Below are 17,347 nucleotides of genomic sequence, written 5' to 3' on the forward strand. Positions count from 1 at the left end.
TTATATCCAATGCCATTTAAACAAGCTTATCTACTTTAGACAACAAGATCAATAGCTATAAAATTTTGCCACTATCACATGATTGTATCAAGATGTACAGCTATTGAGAGCCAATTCAACACATGGAGTTTTTTTAACACACTGAATGGGATCACTGTTTAACAGCACAGTAACTTCAGATACTACATATTTTGTCTGACATAAAATATACACATAACAAATTTGCTTGGGAGTTGAAGTAGAGTTGAAATGGTATACAATAAAAAGGTATTCAATGAGTGAAACAAAGCCAGATGTGCATTCAATAATGTCCTAAAGATCTACGTCTAAATCCTGCAGTATCTGTAATAAAAGCCAAAAATTCAGGAGTTGTTATCAAGCGCTCTATAAGTGACCACATTTTCAAGTGGAGAATAACCCTAAAATTTAAGTAGCCTACACTATAATTGCAAGTTCAGCGTTAGCTGGACAATTAAGCATTTAAGTTTGCTAAGCTTATGACTATGAGCTATCAAAAGTTTAAAAATGAGCAAGCAAGTCCTTATATCAGACTTAGTCAGCTAATGAGGGTTTTAACAAATTTAATGATTAGTTATTATGGCTATATTAAATACAGCTAGAATTTGGATACTGTTAACCTACTTTGATTAGATACTAGATACAATTAATCAGGACCACCATTATTTTAAGGCTACAGTCCTCTCTGGCAATATGTGCTCATTGGTATTTGATACTTTGAAAGCTGTGTTTTAATTTTTATGCATTAATGGCATTATACTTAATATACTTCTCCATGCTTTTGGGTGGTGTATGATTTGCAATATAAAAACACAATAAACAAAAATTAAAATCCAATATTTTGCACCTATCTTTGGTAATTTATAGATAATGATATGGATAATTTTAATCACTATAGAAAACTAGCTATAGGACAGTTTGAGTTAACTAGACAAGATGATGAGTAAGAATTTTTTTTTACCTTTTTCCCTTTAAAAATGTGTAAAGTTAGGCAATCAAAAATATTATTAAATATTAAATAGTAAATAGGCCTAAATATTAAATATAGTAGGCCTAGGCCCTAAATTAATAATAAATATTAGCTTGCAATGTTAGCTTACTACAAAATATTAAAAAAATAACATAACAAGTAGATCTAGAAGTACTAGAGTAATCTAGTAGAATCTAGACTCTATATTTAATTTACTTGAAACAAATGAATTTGTAGATTATTGTAGTTAATAATTAGGGGAGGGTATTTGTAAAAATAGCAAATCAGGCAAATCTATTAGATCTAGATTCTAAATAGATTCTAGATTCTAGTAAAAAATAGGACAGGGCAGATCTAGGACAAAACAACGCAAACAGTACGAGTACACAGTACACAAGCGATAGGCCGAATGATATGAATGATAAAGTTTCCGGAACTGAATTAGTTAGATCTAGGACTAGAACTATGTCACTGTCTATATTAAGTATATTTTACTCATGAGTTAGATAATGACATGTAAATCCGTTTTATAAAAATAAAATGAACGATACATCTAAAAATAACGAATGTCATGGAAACAAACAATGGGATTTACCTTCCTTCTCAAAAAACAGCCATTTCCGTATTGCTTACAACTGGTACGCGAACTTTCACTTTCTCACAGAAATAATGGCGGAAGTAAAGAAAGGATAACTCTGTGGGGAACATCCACCGGCTAGATATTTTATTTTTGAGTGTGTAAAAAAGCCATGAGCGTGGACCAGATGATGAGCAGACGTGCAGGGCGGGGTTGGGCTGGGCTAGCCGTCCTGTCTTTAGGCCTACTATGACTAACGAATCGCCCGCTTAAAATAGGCTGGCTATTTTTAGAAACGAATAGTAAATAATAGTAATTTGCGCTTGTGAAAACTGTTTAATCGGTTAGACTTATTAGTAATTACTGTGACGAATTAAATTAATAAACAAAGATTTTTCGATCACCCTAAAAATAGCTATGAGGCTTAGTCTTCCGATATTTAGAAAGGTTCTTCCAAGCGAGCTCAAATCCACAGAGCTTTATCTAATCTTTAAAAAAAAAGGGGGCGCGATACTCACAAACCCAATAAATTTCGAAGTTTTCATTCCCATTTCTGAGGTAGATTTAGGCTTAGGCCTGGACCTTCTATAGAAGGCTATAATAAAAACATAATCAATGTGGAATGTAGTCTTGTAGTTTTAGATCTAGTTATTCTTAACCGTTTTTTTTCTCCCTCTCTCAATATACATAGGCCCAAATGAAAGATTACTATAACTATAATTCAGAGGCGTAGCGACCCTTCCCGGCGCCCGGGGACAAACTTTCAATTTGGCGCCCCGCCCCCTCGATTTGCCATTTGCACCCCCCCCTTAAACTTTCGATTTGCACCCTCCCCCCTCAAACTATTTATATTGCAAAAATGCAGCTAAAATGACATTTTAATTTGTTTTTACAACCCATTTTGGCGCCCCCTAAGGTCGGCGCCCGGGGGCACATGTACCCCCCTGCCCCCCCCCCATCGCTAGGCATCTGCTATAATTTGGTGTGTGTGTGTGTGGGAGGGGGTTGTCAAAGAAGGATTTGCTGAGGGTGGCAAGTCATTTGAATATTTTAATGCACGCCTAAAAAAACAAACCTCTAGGGTTAGGGTAAGGGTTAAGGGTACCAAAATACAGACCTTTTTATGCAAATTATCAAAACAATGTTGCAATGTCACCCTCTTCAATAAAATCTAAAAGTACAAGTTTCATAGCCTCTTGTTTATCTTTTTTTTTTTTGGGTGGCGGGGTTTAACTTTTTGACCGGGCTTATCTGGACAATATCCGGCAAATCTGACTATCAGAGGTGTAGTGATCTATTCCAGTGCCTGAGGCTAACTATCGATTTTGCGCCCCCCCCCCCCACCCACATACACACTTAAAGACGCACGTATGTATTTAGGTTGGCGATGTTAGGAAGGTTGGGAACGTTTTTTTTTTTTTACCAATCACCGCTCAGACCAATTTTTTTTTAAATTTTTGGCGTCACACTATTGTCTTAAGTTTGAACTGTATATAAATTTATCACACATCGTCACAAAATTACCGCCCCCCCAACCCCCCCCCCCCCTACGAGTGTGACGTCATTTATAGACGACCCCTTGACCACCACGTATTTTGTGTTTGCTTGCCATTAACAGGCTTACCTTGACCATCCCGTGTTTTGTCCGAGATCCCTCCCTGGGACGTAGCCAATGACCAGCTCCTCTCGCACACCTTAGTCTAGCTTATTCTCCCCAGACAGTTCATGCAAATTAGAGGCGTAGTCATCGGGGAGGGGGGGGGGGGTAAACATTTCTACATGCCACTTAAGAAAATAAAAGTGTGGTTTGATGACATTTAAAAAGTTGAACCAGCAAACAGTATGCAACAGAAAAGCCCCTGTTTTTGACAGCCGCTGTAACTTTACGTCAGACAATTGTCATTTTGTGAAACTCAATCGGAGAAGGGGGGGGGGGGGGTGGGCTCAGTTAAGTGACGTCACCTTCTATGTCACAACTCCAGGTTTTTCTAAATATATTTTCTTATCACTCCAACTAATCCAAAGAACCAGAACGAACATACCTCTGTAGGTATGACGTCATTAATGGATGACCCCCCCCAGTGGCGTAGCGAGGTCGGGTGTCACCCGGTGCGGCACTTAATGGTGTCACCCCCCAGAGGCATAGAGACCCTTCCCAGGGACAAACTTTCAAATTTTCGATTTGCACCCCCCCCCCCCTCGAGTTTTTCTCTATATTTTTTGCTATTTTTTGCCTTGGTGTCACCCCCCTAAATGGTGTCACCCGGTGCGGTCCGCACCCCCCGCCCCCCCCCTCGCTACGCCCCTGCCCCCCCCCCCCCCCTCGCGTTACATAAGGGGTTGCCCATTAATGACGTCACACTCGTAGCGGGGAGGGGGCGAAATTTTGTGACGGTGTGTGTGTGGGGGGGGTGTTCAGATCGTGTGACGTCACACTTTTGTATTATAAAAAAGAAATGTTTGAAAACGAATTTAGACCTTTAGAAAACTGTTTTAATAGGAATTGATTAAAATACTCTATTTTGACAGAGTTCAGACAAGATTTAGGAAAAATATCGATGTTAAAAAAAAAATTCAACTGCAATTTTGAGGGGGGGGGGGGGGTTTGTAGACTGAGGTGTGACGTCATTTTAGGGGTGGGGGTGTCTGGCTATTTGTGACGACGTGTGACGGAGGGGAGGTAAACATCGTAAAAAATAGCGTGACATCATTTACGGATGACCCCCCCCCCCCCCAAGGTACTAAGGAGAGGATAACACAAAACGGAATGGTTAAGGTACTAATGAGGGGATAACACAAAACACGGAATGGTCAAGGTACTAATGACGGGTTAAAATCTCCGTTACCCCGGCCTGTGGAGGCTAGTCTATCATCCCGTATTAAAAATCGGAAATTTCTCTGGAGTATTTTTAAAGTCCCATAAATAACACCAGTATTATCTCTAGATTGGAAGCAGTTGCATGTAGCACCTGTAATGCCCATTGTTATAAAGCAGTTTCTAGCACCAGTACAATCTAAGAATCTCCATTACGTTAAGCCATTTGTCTTTGATATCCCCCCTCCCCCACTTCCCATACTATCTTTAGATCAAGGAGCGGTAGCAATATTTAAGAAAATTGTTTTTTAAGAATCTTGAAGTAGTTCAACTGTGTGTGTGTGTGGGAGGTGTGTGTGTGTAGGGATTGATTTACAGTGTATCTCTGGGTGACAACAAACCAGATCTGCATATAGATATGTATGTAATAATCTTGAAGCCTATTTTGTGAATGATAAAAAAAAAACAAATTTAATATGTTATCTGGACAATCTGAATTAAATTTGGTTTATTTTTTGTTTGTTTTCCAATTGTGTAAAAATAAAAATAGAACTTTCTTTATTCTTCAGATAACAAATTACATACATTGCACATAATCAAACACACCAGTCATGTAAAGATAAGTCAAAAAACTTTACACAATGATAACATGATGTTTACAACAGAGCTGGGTGGACTCTGTGACATCCTGCAGATTCCAGCAAAGGATCCGAACTCATGACTTTTGGGTTAGCAGTCATGTTTCTTTATTTGACCACACCGTTCTATGACTCTTGTATTTGCTTGACTCAACACTAAAAGAATTTACCAGACTTTGATCCATTTACATTTTTCGTTTTAAATAATTCTTTAGGAACATCGCCCCAGTTAAACAACAGTTAATCATCATAACATCATTAGGGCAGTTCATTATTGATTATTTATACCTGAGTCATTATGTACATGATTCATTATTGCAATCAATTTTACTGAACAAGTTGACAACATAGCAGGTAGAATAGTAATGTATATTTAACAATACTGTTTGAACAAAGAAATCTACAACTTTTAGTGTGCAACAGAACAGGCATAAGATGCTGAATATGTAATGTCATTAATAAATAAACAACAGGTGTTAAGACAATAAGACACTTCACCTATAAGTTTAAAATTATCAGTCAGAAACATCATATTGAAATACAAAGAAAATCTTGAATAATATCACAATTATTAATCACAGTAATATTTAAAATTTTATTTTTGAAAGCTCTGGTGTTTTAACTTTGAATAATACAATAAGAAAATTAAATTAAATGTATTTTTATAATTTTGGCCGAGTAATTTTGGCATACTGAAATCTGGCCACTGTTCTCATGTGAACTTCATCTGGACCATCTGCAAGTCTAAGAGTTCTGGCCTTGGCAAAAAGATGAGCCAAGGGGAGATCATCATTTACACCAGCACCTCCATGAGCCTAGAAAGCATAAACACATTTTTTTGCTGAGAAAATATTTTAGTAGAGCCATGGCAAAATAACCCTATTCAGTTTTTGTATTACTGGTAGTCAGAATAAGAATGAAACCTAAAAACAAATTCTACTATATTGTTTTCTAGTTGTAAGAAATCACACGAGCTTGAAGTGGCTATGTATTACAATATCCAGAATACATATATAGAGGGTAGCAGTACTAAACACTCAGGTTCACCTGTATTAAATATTCAGAATAAATTACCTGTAGACAGGATAGTTCACTTGTAATGATGTAGGTCACCTGTATACAATACAGCTCACCTATATACAGGATAGCTCACCCATATTGAGGTAGTTCACCTGTATACAATACAGCTCCCATGTATACATTACAGCTAACCCGTATAGAAGATATCACACATGTATAAAATAAAGCTCACCTGTATGGCCCTATCGATCACACGTAATGCCATGTTTGGTGCAACTATTTTGATCATTGCTATCTCAGGTGCAGCAACCTAGAGTGAAAAAAAAAGTTAAATTTTTTTTTTCTGTTCTTATGACCCTTTCATAAATAGATGTCAAATGATAGTAACAAAACTTTCAGGAACAATGCAGCACAACTAAAATATTTTGTGTTTGTTTCAATATATATCAATTAAATGTTATTAAGGGTTGAAAATGCCTGTGATGAAAGCTTCTAAATTGGCAAAGAAAAAAAAATCATCACTGACATTTTAGTGCAGAGACCAAAAGCTATAATAATTATTATAATATGAAAATACGCTTTCTATTTTACTGTTGTGCACTTCAGTTAAACTTTTTGAGCATTCTCAAAGACTAGACTCTGCCTCAGAGTTTAAAAAACACTACCATACACCATGACTAAAACAAACATTGTTGCCATAGAGGTAAGCATATAAGATTTAGTAATACCAGTACTAACTATGTACATAATATATGATGTAGTGACACTACGACTAACTATGTACATTGTATATAATGTAGTGACTCTATGACTAACTATGTACACTATATGGCTAAACCAAACCTTGTTGCCGTACAAATCCAACATATGTTGTAGTGACACCATGACTATGTACACTATATATGATGGAGTGACACAAAGATTAGCTACGTACATAATATGACTACATGACTAAACCTAACGTTATTGCCGTAATGGTCCAATATATGATTTAGTGACACCAAGACTAACTACGTACACCATACAACTAAACCCAACCTTGTTGCCATACAGGTCCAAAATATGATGTAGTGACACCATGACTACGTACACCATATGACTACATGACTAAACCTAACGTTATTGCCGTAATGGTCCAATATATGATGTAGTGACACCAAGACTAGCTACGTACACCATACGACTAAACCCAACCTTGTTGCCGTACAGGTCCATCATGTAAGCAGCTTTCAACACCAGAAGACGACATTGCTCAATCTCAAGTCTAGACTTGGCCACATCCTGTTGTATTGACCCCTGGGCAGCTAAAGGTTTTCCAAAGGCAACTCTTTTGGTCGTCTGAGAAAGGATGCACACATTTGATCTCAATTTTGGTTAAAAAACCCAACAACAAGAAATGCTCTATAAATACCTTATTTGTACTCTTTTTATTGTATCTAGATACATTTACTATAGTTTTTGTCTGAATTATTTTGCAAATAGTTAAGTTCTTCTCTAGACCTAGCAATCATTTGGGCACATTAAGTAGAGTTCATTTATTTCTTGACCTCAGCATTATAAAGGGATGGTCCGGTCAGCCCTATACCGGCCGCTTTTACTTTCCCCAAATTAAGTCAGGTAACCATCAGAGCTGGTTGGATTCAGGGACGTCCTACAGTCAGAAGTCAAAACCAAGATCCAAACTCAAGACCTTTGGGCTAGCAGCCAAATATTCTACCATTCGACCACTACTGTCCCATTTTGCTAATAAGGAAGTGCTAAACAGCATTCAATACAACAAAATAATAACAATATTTTAAATGGACTAAAATATTTCTAGGATGATTAATATTTTTACAATTTTAGCTAAAAACAATGTAAGTTTATTTTGTTATTTTTACTGCATTTAAAGCTTGTTGTTATCAATGTTTAAATACTAGTTTTATTTTTACTTTTAGGTATTTAGATATTGTAATGATATTAATTAAAAAACAAATTCGAAATAAATTGTAAAGATCAATATGAGGATATAAATGTCTAATTTGTCTTTCGACACCAAGCATGACTAAAAAACTGTGCTTTATTAGCAACCTAATGTTGATAATACATAAAATTACATGAGAAACATCTGTGGGTTATCAATGTCTGCCTTTGTAAACATCCCAACACTGATTGAGAGATTGCAACCAACTAGTAACAATCACATTTGTTATGTCATATAAAATTGAATACTCTTGCATTGTCATCAGAGATGGACTTGTATGCAATAAATGGCTCTTTTATAAACTGTACAAAATTAAGTTACAAGATGTGTTGTCATCCCCCCTCCCCCCATTTTTGGAATGTACATAACAAACAAGTGGCAGATAAAATTTTGGAGAAAAAGATGTAGATTACTCTAGCCTGACCAATAATTCGACTTAATAGATTTTACTACAAGAAAAAAATTCAACATTTCTATATAGCTGTGTTATAAAACTGTCCAGTGGCCATAATTTCATGGCCAGTGGCCATAATTTCATGGCCAGTGGCCATAATGACTTACACGTTCCAGCATCAGCTCTAGAGCTCTCTCAGCACAGCCAATCAGACGCATGCAGTGGTGTATACGACCTGGACCCAGGCGACCTTGAGCTATTTCAAACCCACGACCCTCGCCTAGCAGAATGTTAGACACAGGGACCTTGACATTTTCAAAGATGACCTCACCATGACCTTCTGTTAAGAAAGAAAAAAGGATGTGACAAAGTAAGGTTGGGGCTGAAGCTACCATAGGTCAAAGGGGAAAATCTATATAAAAGAAAAAAATGTAAACATTCACAAGGAATGTCCAGGCATATTATTACTATTAAATGTACAAAAGTTAGTAGAGAAAAATTGATAGTATACAGAATTTTCATCATCATCTTCTTTTCCAGTTCATGCCCAAGGCACACGGGGCAGATAAAGTAGAGTTCATCTGTTTCTGTGACATTGGTATATGTGACACTGCCTTTGTGACACCAACATAAAGGGGGTGACAGCTACATGATTGGGGTGACACCAACATGAAGTGGTGACACCAATGCAAATAAGTTGGCTAATTCCACTAATTATAACAATTAAAATCATCTACATCTAAGTGAAGTGGTGACAGCAATGCAAATAAGTTGGCTTATTCCCCTAATTAAAACAAATTAAAAACATCTACACCAACGTGAAGTGGTGGCACCAATGCAATTAAGTTGGTTAATTCCACTAATTATAACAATTAAAAACATCGACATCTAAGTGCAGTGGTGACACCAATGCAAATAAGTTGGCTAATTCCACTAATTATAACTATTAAAAACATCTACATCTAAGTGAAGTGGTGACACCAATGCAAATAAGTTGGTTGATTCCACTAATTATAACAATTAAAATCATCTACATCTAAGTGAAGTGGTGACAGCAATGCAAATAAGTTGGCTTATTCCCCTAATTAAAACAAATTAAAAACATCTACACCAACGTGAAGTGGTGGCACCAATGCAAATAAGTTGGCTAATTCCACTAATTATAACAATTAAAAACATCTACATCTAAGTGAAGTAGTGACACCAATGCAAATAAGTTGGCTAATTCCACTAATTATAACAATTAAAAACATCTACATCTAAGTGCAGGATGACAACACACTGGGGGATGTGACGCCCTGAGTTAGCAGACTATCACCCAACCTAGTAACAGTCAAGCAAGTCCTGATCATCTTAGCTAATTAATTATTTCCCTTTCAGACCTGATAGTCCATAAGGCAGATGGAGTAGAGTTCCACTCTTTCTTTGGCTGTAACACTATTCCTACCTGAGTCTGGTACCCATCAGAGCTGGGTGGACTCAGGGACGTGCTGCAGACTTAAGCCAGGGATCCGAACCCAAGACTTTCGGATTAGTGGTCTTAAGCTCTACCATCGGACCATACCAGCACGAGAGTAAACAATTTAAAATAACATCTGTACCTGGGGAATCATCATAGCCAAAAACGGTCAGTGGTCGGACAACCTTGACCCCAGGTGTGTCCATTGGGATGAGAATCATTGACTGCTGCCTGTGTTTTTGAGCTGAGGTGTCTGTCTTACCCATGAAGATACAAATCTTGCACCTGGGGTCCAGAGCACCTGTACAAAGACAAAAAACTCAAGCCTTAGATGATACATAAGATTTGATTTAGTCGTAAAGACATTTTTTTTTACTTAAAAAAATTTCTATACTTGATTATTCCATTGTATTATAATTTCTTTGTTTTACTAGTAATTAATTATAGACATTACTTTGGATTATTCAGTGTAGCGACTTGAAGTGCTTTTCATTAAAAAGGATCATGAATACATTTACGTTATAGCTGTTTGGGTTAATTTCATTAAAAAAATATTGATACAAGGTACATTTAAAGAAAAAAATAGTTTTGCACTAAATATTTAAAATAAAAATTAGAAGAGGTTGACCTGGGTTGTCAGGTGGCATGTGTAATTGTTTAAGAGTGTTTAATTTATATTTTAATCTCTATTCTGACACATGGTTAATAAGTTTAAAAGTATTTAGTCAATGTTTACACCTCTATTTCAACACAGTCATTAGGTTTAAAACAATTTAGTAAATGTTTACACCTCTATTTCAATACTTAGTCAATAGGTTTAAAAGTATTTAGTCAACTGTCACACCTATTTCAACACTGACCCTAACAAAGTTCACAAGCCAATCCCCATGGGTCAATGACTCATCAGAAGTCACTCTAGTTGGTTTGAGAATAATGACAGGAGCCATGAAAACAACACCCATAAATGCTATGGAGGAAATAGCCGCTCTTAGCTCAATAGAAGAAAGAAGAGAATCAAAAATCCTCTCTCATTACACAAAGCTAGAGGCACTGGAAAACCATAACCTAAAACAAAAACTCCAGAAACCCAGTCCATCAACCAGACTACAAAGAACAAGTTTCATCAAAGAAGCAAAGAATCTGAAAAAGAAATATGAAATCAAAAACATCATTCCTGAAGCAATAAAAACTCAAAACCTCTCCCCGCCTTGGATCTCCCACTGTCACTTAACCATTATTGACTCAATAGACACCATAGGAAAAAAATCTGACTATGATCTAGAAGAACTTAAGAAAATAACAAATAAACACATTAAGGATCAGTACCCCAGCAATACCTGGATTAAAGTTTTCACAGATGGCTCAGCTGAAGATGCCACAAAAAACGGTGGGGCTGGCATCCTTATTGAATGGCCAAGCGGAAAAAGCCTGGAAAAGGCAATAGCCACAGGCAGCCTATCCGACAATTTTAGGGCAGAAAAAGAAGCTTTAGAACACGCAGCAAACCTCCTGTCAGAACACCCTGAATCACCGAATAGTCAGATTGTATTTCTTACAGATGCCAAATCAGTCCTGCAATCCCTACAAAATCCGGAGTCCTATATTCAAACACTCATGACAGCACTAGAGAGGCTAAAAAATACCTGCAGCAGAATTGTGCTGCAGTGGATCCCGGGCCACTGCCAGATCCAGGGTAACGAGATCGCAGACCAGCTGGCAAAAATTGGGGGAAAGAAACCACAACCGGAAATTTCGCTACACCCAAAAGAAATAAAAAGAATAATTAAACACAAACAAACGCAAATGTGGTCTGTCACACACCCTCACTACATTAAAGACGACGGCTATTACAATTTAACACGAAAACAACAATACATAATCTTTCGACTTAGAACAGGCCACAACAGACTAAATCAACACATGCACAAAAAACTGAAGGTTGGGTGTAGCGAAATGTGCCCTTGTGGCAAGGCCCCGGAAAACACGGAGCACGTACTCCAGGATTGTACTCTGTATGGCCAGGCAAGAGGCAGACACTGGCCCCAGCCCACCCCACTCAGGGAAAAATTATATGGGACACCTGACAAACTGGAAACCACAGTCCGGTTTGTCCATGAAGTTGGACTTGTTGTCTAATTCCTCCACCATATTCAAAAATTAAGAACGAAGAAGAAGAAGAAGACTCTAGTTGTTAGTGTCTTGTGACCAAATGATACAGTGGCCGAATGATACAGTGGCCAAATGATACAGTGGCCGAATGATACAGTGGCCAAATGATACAGTGGCCGAATGATATAGTGGCCAAATGATAAAGTGGCCAAAGGATACAGTGGCCGAATGATACAGTGGCCAAATGATACAGTGGCCAAATGATACAGTGACCAAATGATACAGTGGCCAAATGATAGTGGCCAAATGATACAGTGGCCAAATGATACAGTGGCTAAATGATACAGTGGCCAAATGATAGTGGCCAAATGTCTTGTGGCCAAATGATACAGTGGCCGAATGATACAGTGGCCAAATGATACAGTGGCCGAATGATATAGTGGCCAAATGATAAAGTGGCCAAAGGATACAGTGGCCGAATGATACAGTGGCCAAATGATACAGTGGCCAAATGATACAGTGACCAAATGATACAGTGGCCAAATAATAGTGGCCAAATGATACAGTGGCCAAATGATACAGTGGCTAAATGATAGTGGCCAAATGATAGTGGCCAAATGATACAGTGGCCAAATGATACAGTGGCCAAGTGATACAGTGGCCAAATGATACAGTGGCCAAATGATACAGTGACCAAATGATACAGTGGCCAAATGATACAGTAGCCAAATGATACAGTGGCCAAATGATACAGTGGCCAAATGATACGGTGGCCAAATGATACAGTGGCCAACTGATACGGTGGCCAAATGATACAGTGGCCAACTGATACAGTGGCCAAATGATACAGTGACCAAATGATAGAGTGGCCAAATGATACAGTGGTTCTCCACCTCTGCTCCATAAACCAAAATAATTTATATATACACAACTGTAATTCCCTGTACCTGATGTCCACCATTTATGACCATTGACTATGTAGTGATCCCCTTCACGACGAATGGATGATTCAATATTTGTTGCATCTGATGAAGCCACCTGGATATGTAAACAAAATATTTATCAATCTCATTCTATTAAAGGAAAATTGCATTCTTTAATGGTATATCACCTCACATAATTTTTCTCAGAGTCCTTTAGTTGTGTGTACTTGATCTGATCATAAATGGCAACTGGGGTCAAGATATTTTGAACAATATATTTATATCAGCTGTGTTATATAATCACTTCCAATATCTGCTTGTTCTTCCTACAAGGATTTGACCACAGTAAACACATACTAAAATCTACAACCACAAACACGTTAATACCATTCCAACATGGATTTGACCACAGTAAACACATACTAAAATCTACAACCACAAACACGTTAATACCATTCCAACATGGATTTGACCACAGTAAACACATACTAAAATCTACAACCACAAACACGTTAATACCATTCCAACATGGATTTGACCACAGTAAACAAATATTAAAATCTAAATACACAAACATGGTGATGTCGGTTCCTCTAAAGATTTGAACACAGTAAACAAATATTGAAATCTATAATCACAAACATGGTGATGTCGTTCCTCCAAGGATTTGAACACAAGACTACATCACTTACGGCTGGTTCTGTCATAGCAAAACAAGAGCGAATCTTTCCATCCAGCAGTGGCTTCAGCCATTTCTCCTTCTGTTCTTCTGTTGCGTACCTGACCAGTGTCTCCATGTTACCTGTGTCTGGTGCACTGCAGTTAAACACCTGGAAGAGCAGGTAAGTTAGGTAATTAGAATATGGTAAATCTATATGTTGTGATGAAATAGATACATTTTACAAAACGATAGCTACATTTGAACTTTAAAGAGAATCTGATGACAGTTCCTTAGCTTTTATAATTCTAATTTTAATAAAAAATTAAAAAAATTAAAGGAGGGATGGGGACAATTAATTTACAACAAAAAAAATAAAAGTTTGGGTGGAAATAAAAAATTAATGAAAAATTATAAAATAAAGGGAGATAATTTAATAAGAACACCTCAGGAGCCAGCATGGAATTGCCCATCTCTTCACACAGGAAGGCATACTCCAAGTTGGTCAAGCCTGCCCCATACTTTCCTGCTGGGTCAGACTCTTTGGGCAGGAACAGGTTCCACAGGCCTTGTTCCTTCGCTTTAGCCTAGAACAAGATAGATAGCTTAAAATATACTATTATAAGGTATCTTACACAAAAAAAAAAGACTGCAGTTAGAAAATCAGTAAATATTATTCAAAGGCTAAAGACTCAGTACTGGTAAATGAATGTTTATTAAATTTATTAATAACTTAATGCGGCATGGACACGATGGAGAGTGTGAATAAATTATGGTTAAAAATAAATATTGGCACATACATACGTAAATGGCTTAATAAAAAATAATAATTTAATAATACGTTTTGTTTGCAAATAATATTTCTGTATGTTGGTGTTCTTACAATTCAAAAGAAACAAATACATTGATTATTATGTGGGTCTATTTGTGTATTTTGTATATGCAGTCATGATAACAAAACTATTGGGAATGTGGAGAGAGATGAGAGAAGAGGTACTGGCCACAGGCATAAGGTGGTATGAACTATGAAGGCTTGACCAGCGCAGGGAGGTATGGCAGAGTTTTGTTGCTACTTTATGTTCCATAAGAAGCCGAGATTACAGAGTAACTCCACTTCTTTAACATTTAGCTCAGTAGGGCATCGTGAACATCAGGCCCAAAGGAAACTTGACTTACCTATCCATCACATTAGCTTGAAACAAATAAAAAATTAAAAAAAAAAATGAGTGAAACTACATAAGGATGGAAATACCTTCAGAGCTTCTGTCTCAGGTAGAATTTTCCACCTGTCTGAACTCTGCATGTGGTGCCTGTGTACCTGCTCCAGCGGCATCACAAGGTCACGGACAAACTGTTTCACACGTCGGTGCAGATCCTGCACCCTTGGGGACAAACCCTCGACTGTCACTGCCATCTGACCTGGGGGTAGGGGGTGAGGGGTTCAGGGGGTTTCAATTTTTGACACCTTTGTCCAATGTTTGGAGGTTTAAGTAAGTGTTACATTGCTATGTTTCCAATTCAGACCATTCTCACTCAAGATAATCTACGTATTCCACCAATATATTCCTTAAATATCCAAATCATGTATATCCTAAACCCTTACTTATCTAAGAATCCCACCTATGCATATCCTAAGAATCTCATCCTAAATACATATCCATACATATATCCTAAATACACAACCCTCACTATCTAAGAATCCCTCCTATGAATATTCTAAGAATCTCATACTAAATACATATCCATACATATATCCTAAATCTCCCTGTTTATATATCTTAAGTATCTCAAGCAAATATAAATATATCACAAGTAAACCTTCCACTGCTATGTATAATACATACATCTCACATGCATTCCACACATAATTATCCTACTTATCCCACACTTAACTATCCTAACTATCCCACACACTCACCCACTTGTCCTGGAGCTCCAGAGGACAGAGGTCGAGCTAAAGTGGACATGATGGTCTGTCGTCCTACTGACCTCAGGGTTGAGAAGTTGCGAGTTTGTTGGATTTGGCTGGAGGCGCTGGTGTTATTTGTTGTAGGCGTCAGCTTGCTCTTAGAGGCAATCTCCCATCCAATGTTGGCTTTGGTTTCTGCTAAAAGCCCAACAACTTTTCCTTGGGATGAACTTGATTGACCTAATGAAGAGAAAAACATAATTCAATAAAAACTTATCTTCAACTAGTCTATGCTGTTATCTTTTCGGAGGAGGACAAAACTAAGATAAAAATAAACTTAATCAAACAAAATGAAAACAAAAAAAAAGGTTGGCATGGTCGGGTTGGTAAAACTGATGGTTGCTAAACCAAAATGTCCTGAGTTCAAACCCTGGGCAGAGGTGCTTGATAGATGGGGACAGCAACCTATCAATGAGGGAAAACTCTAACTACGGCTGAAATCAAAGTCAGCTGGTCATATAGTGCATACAATGTTGATGTCATCATCTTTTGTTTCAGTAAAATGTAGCTAGCACTTCAAATCCAGATTCAAATCAGTACAGAGTCCCCAAGTCCACCCAGCTCTGATGGGCACCTAACTCATGTTAGAGAAACTAAGGGCAGCTGGGCATAGTGCTGACCACATTGTCACCCTATATAGCGAGATCATTGAAACAGATGAACTCGACTTTTCCCTTGCCCCTTTTCCTTGACTTTTCCCTTGCCCCTTTTCCTTGACTTTTCCCTTGCCCTGGTTTTAAAATAATGTGTTCATAGATATTGTGTTACTACTTACTATCCATTTAATTTTTTTACTTATTTATTTAAAAAATATTTTCAGTACAAAACACAACTAATATTAAATAAACACATTATAAGGTGCTAAAAATTATAACATTCATAGAAATTCTGTATTTAACACATCTAACCTTTTTAAATTCAGACTACATTAAAATAATTATAATTCTCACATTGACGAAGCATAAAGAGTGGACAAACAGCCATTTTAGAATTTTAATAGTTATATTTGTAGAAAAATTAACAATGAGTTATGTTTTCTGTTTTGTTACTTTTCAATTTGTGTATGTTGGAACCAAGCTACATATTTATTTCCCTTGATTAATTAGATATATAATATGGGAAGTAACCAACATATTAATATTTAGTGTTTAACAAGGCTATTTTTCAACAGTACAATATGTTGATTATTGAATATTAGACAATTTATATATATATATATATATATATATATATATATATATATATATATATATATATATATATATATATCCATCCTAATATATAAAAGCCCATGTGCGCACTTCTCTCTCTCTCTGTCCGCAAAATATTTTCACATGATATGGGATAAGTATCTTCAGCGATATTTGGAGAACTTGATACAGACATTTGTTGAAAATAATATGGTAGATGTTTTAAATGTATAAACTAAATTTTATTTAAAGAAGGAAAATGAAAATAAAGGTGTATTCGAATATAGAAACACACTTTTTATTATACAACCGGAAAAGTGTTTATATTTGTGACAACAACGCCGAAATCGATGATGTCACATGTCATATGTTTGAACTATGGAAAGTACACAAAACCAATGGCGTCATCTGCCAATTTTAGAATATGAAGAAATTAACTATTTCATTAAAATATGATTTAGATCTATATATCTACTTATCGAGACGTAATTTTTAAAATTTATACAATTTCCTCGGCCAAAACTAATACAAATTTCTTTAAAAAACAACATAAATACCATTGAAAAGCCGGGCTTTTAACGGAATCATTTAAGTCTTTTAATCAGTGTGTACATTTAATATGGTTATGTGTTGACTAATAATGT

At 36.7% G+C, this 17,347-nt stretch overlaps 2 protein-coding genes across 4 annotated transcripts in view; both read right to left on the reverse strand.

Annotated features, from left to right (window-relative positions):
• The window catches only part of LOC131927526 (unconventional myosin-XVIIIa), a 76,460-nt gene extending 74,701 nt beyond the window's left edge, over nucleotides 1-1,759 (reverse strand). The window contains exon 1 of the mRNA XM_059283219.1: nucleotides 1,584-1,759. The gene's annotated coding sequence lies outside the window, so the exon portion shown is untranslated. The remainder of the gene's footprint in view (nucleotides 1-1,583) is intronic.
• Nucleotides 1,760-5,593: 3,834 nt separating this feature from the next.
• The window catches only part of LOC131927533 (acyl-CoA dehydrogenase family member 10), a 39,243-nt gene continuing 27,489 nt past the window's right edge, over nucleotides 5,594-17,347 (reverse strand). The window contains exons 8-17 of one of the 3 annotated variants that reach the window (XM_059283230.1): nucleotides 15,463-15,693; nucleotides 14,797-14,963; nucleotides 13,991-14,131; nucleotides 13,579-13,716; nucleotides 12,911-13,001; nucleotides 9,997-10,155; nucleotides 8,563-8,735; nucleotides 7,233-7,376; nucleotides 6,271-6,348; nucleotides 5,594-5,833 (exon numbers count right to left, since the gene is read on the reverse strand). In XM_059283230.1, the coding sequence (XP_059139213.1) occupies nucleotides 5,681-5,833; nucleotides 6,271-6,348; nucleotides 7,233-7,376; nucleotides 8,563-8,735; nucleotides 9,997-10,155; nucleotides 12,911-13,001; nucleotides 13,579-13,716; nucleotides 13,991-14,131; nucleotides 14,797-14,963; nucleotides 15,463-15,693 (1,475 nt within the window). In that variant the 3' untranslated portion in view covers nucleotides 5,594-5,680. The remainder of the gene's footprint in view (nucleotides 5,834-6,270; nucleotides 6,349-7,232; nucleotides 7,377-8,562; nucleotides 8,736-9,996; nucleotides 10,156-12,910; nucleotides 13,002-13,578; nucleotides 13,717-13,990; nucleotides 14,132-14,796; nucleotides 14,964-15,462; nucleotides 15,694-17,347) is intronic. The other 2 variants (XM_059283224.1, XM_059283229.1) reach the window with 2 other exon arrangements.

This window comes from Physella acuta, unplaced genomic scaffold, assembly GCF_028476545.2.
Source record: "Physella acuta isolate Inbredline_101_S28 unplaced genomic scaffold, ASM2847654v3 ptg001414l, whole genome shotgun sequence".
In the NCBI taxonomy this organism is placed as follows: domain Eukaryota; kingdom Metazoa; phylum Mollusca; class Gastropoda; family Physidae; genus Physella; species Physella acuta.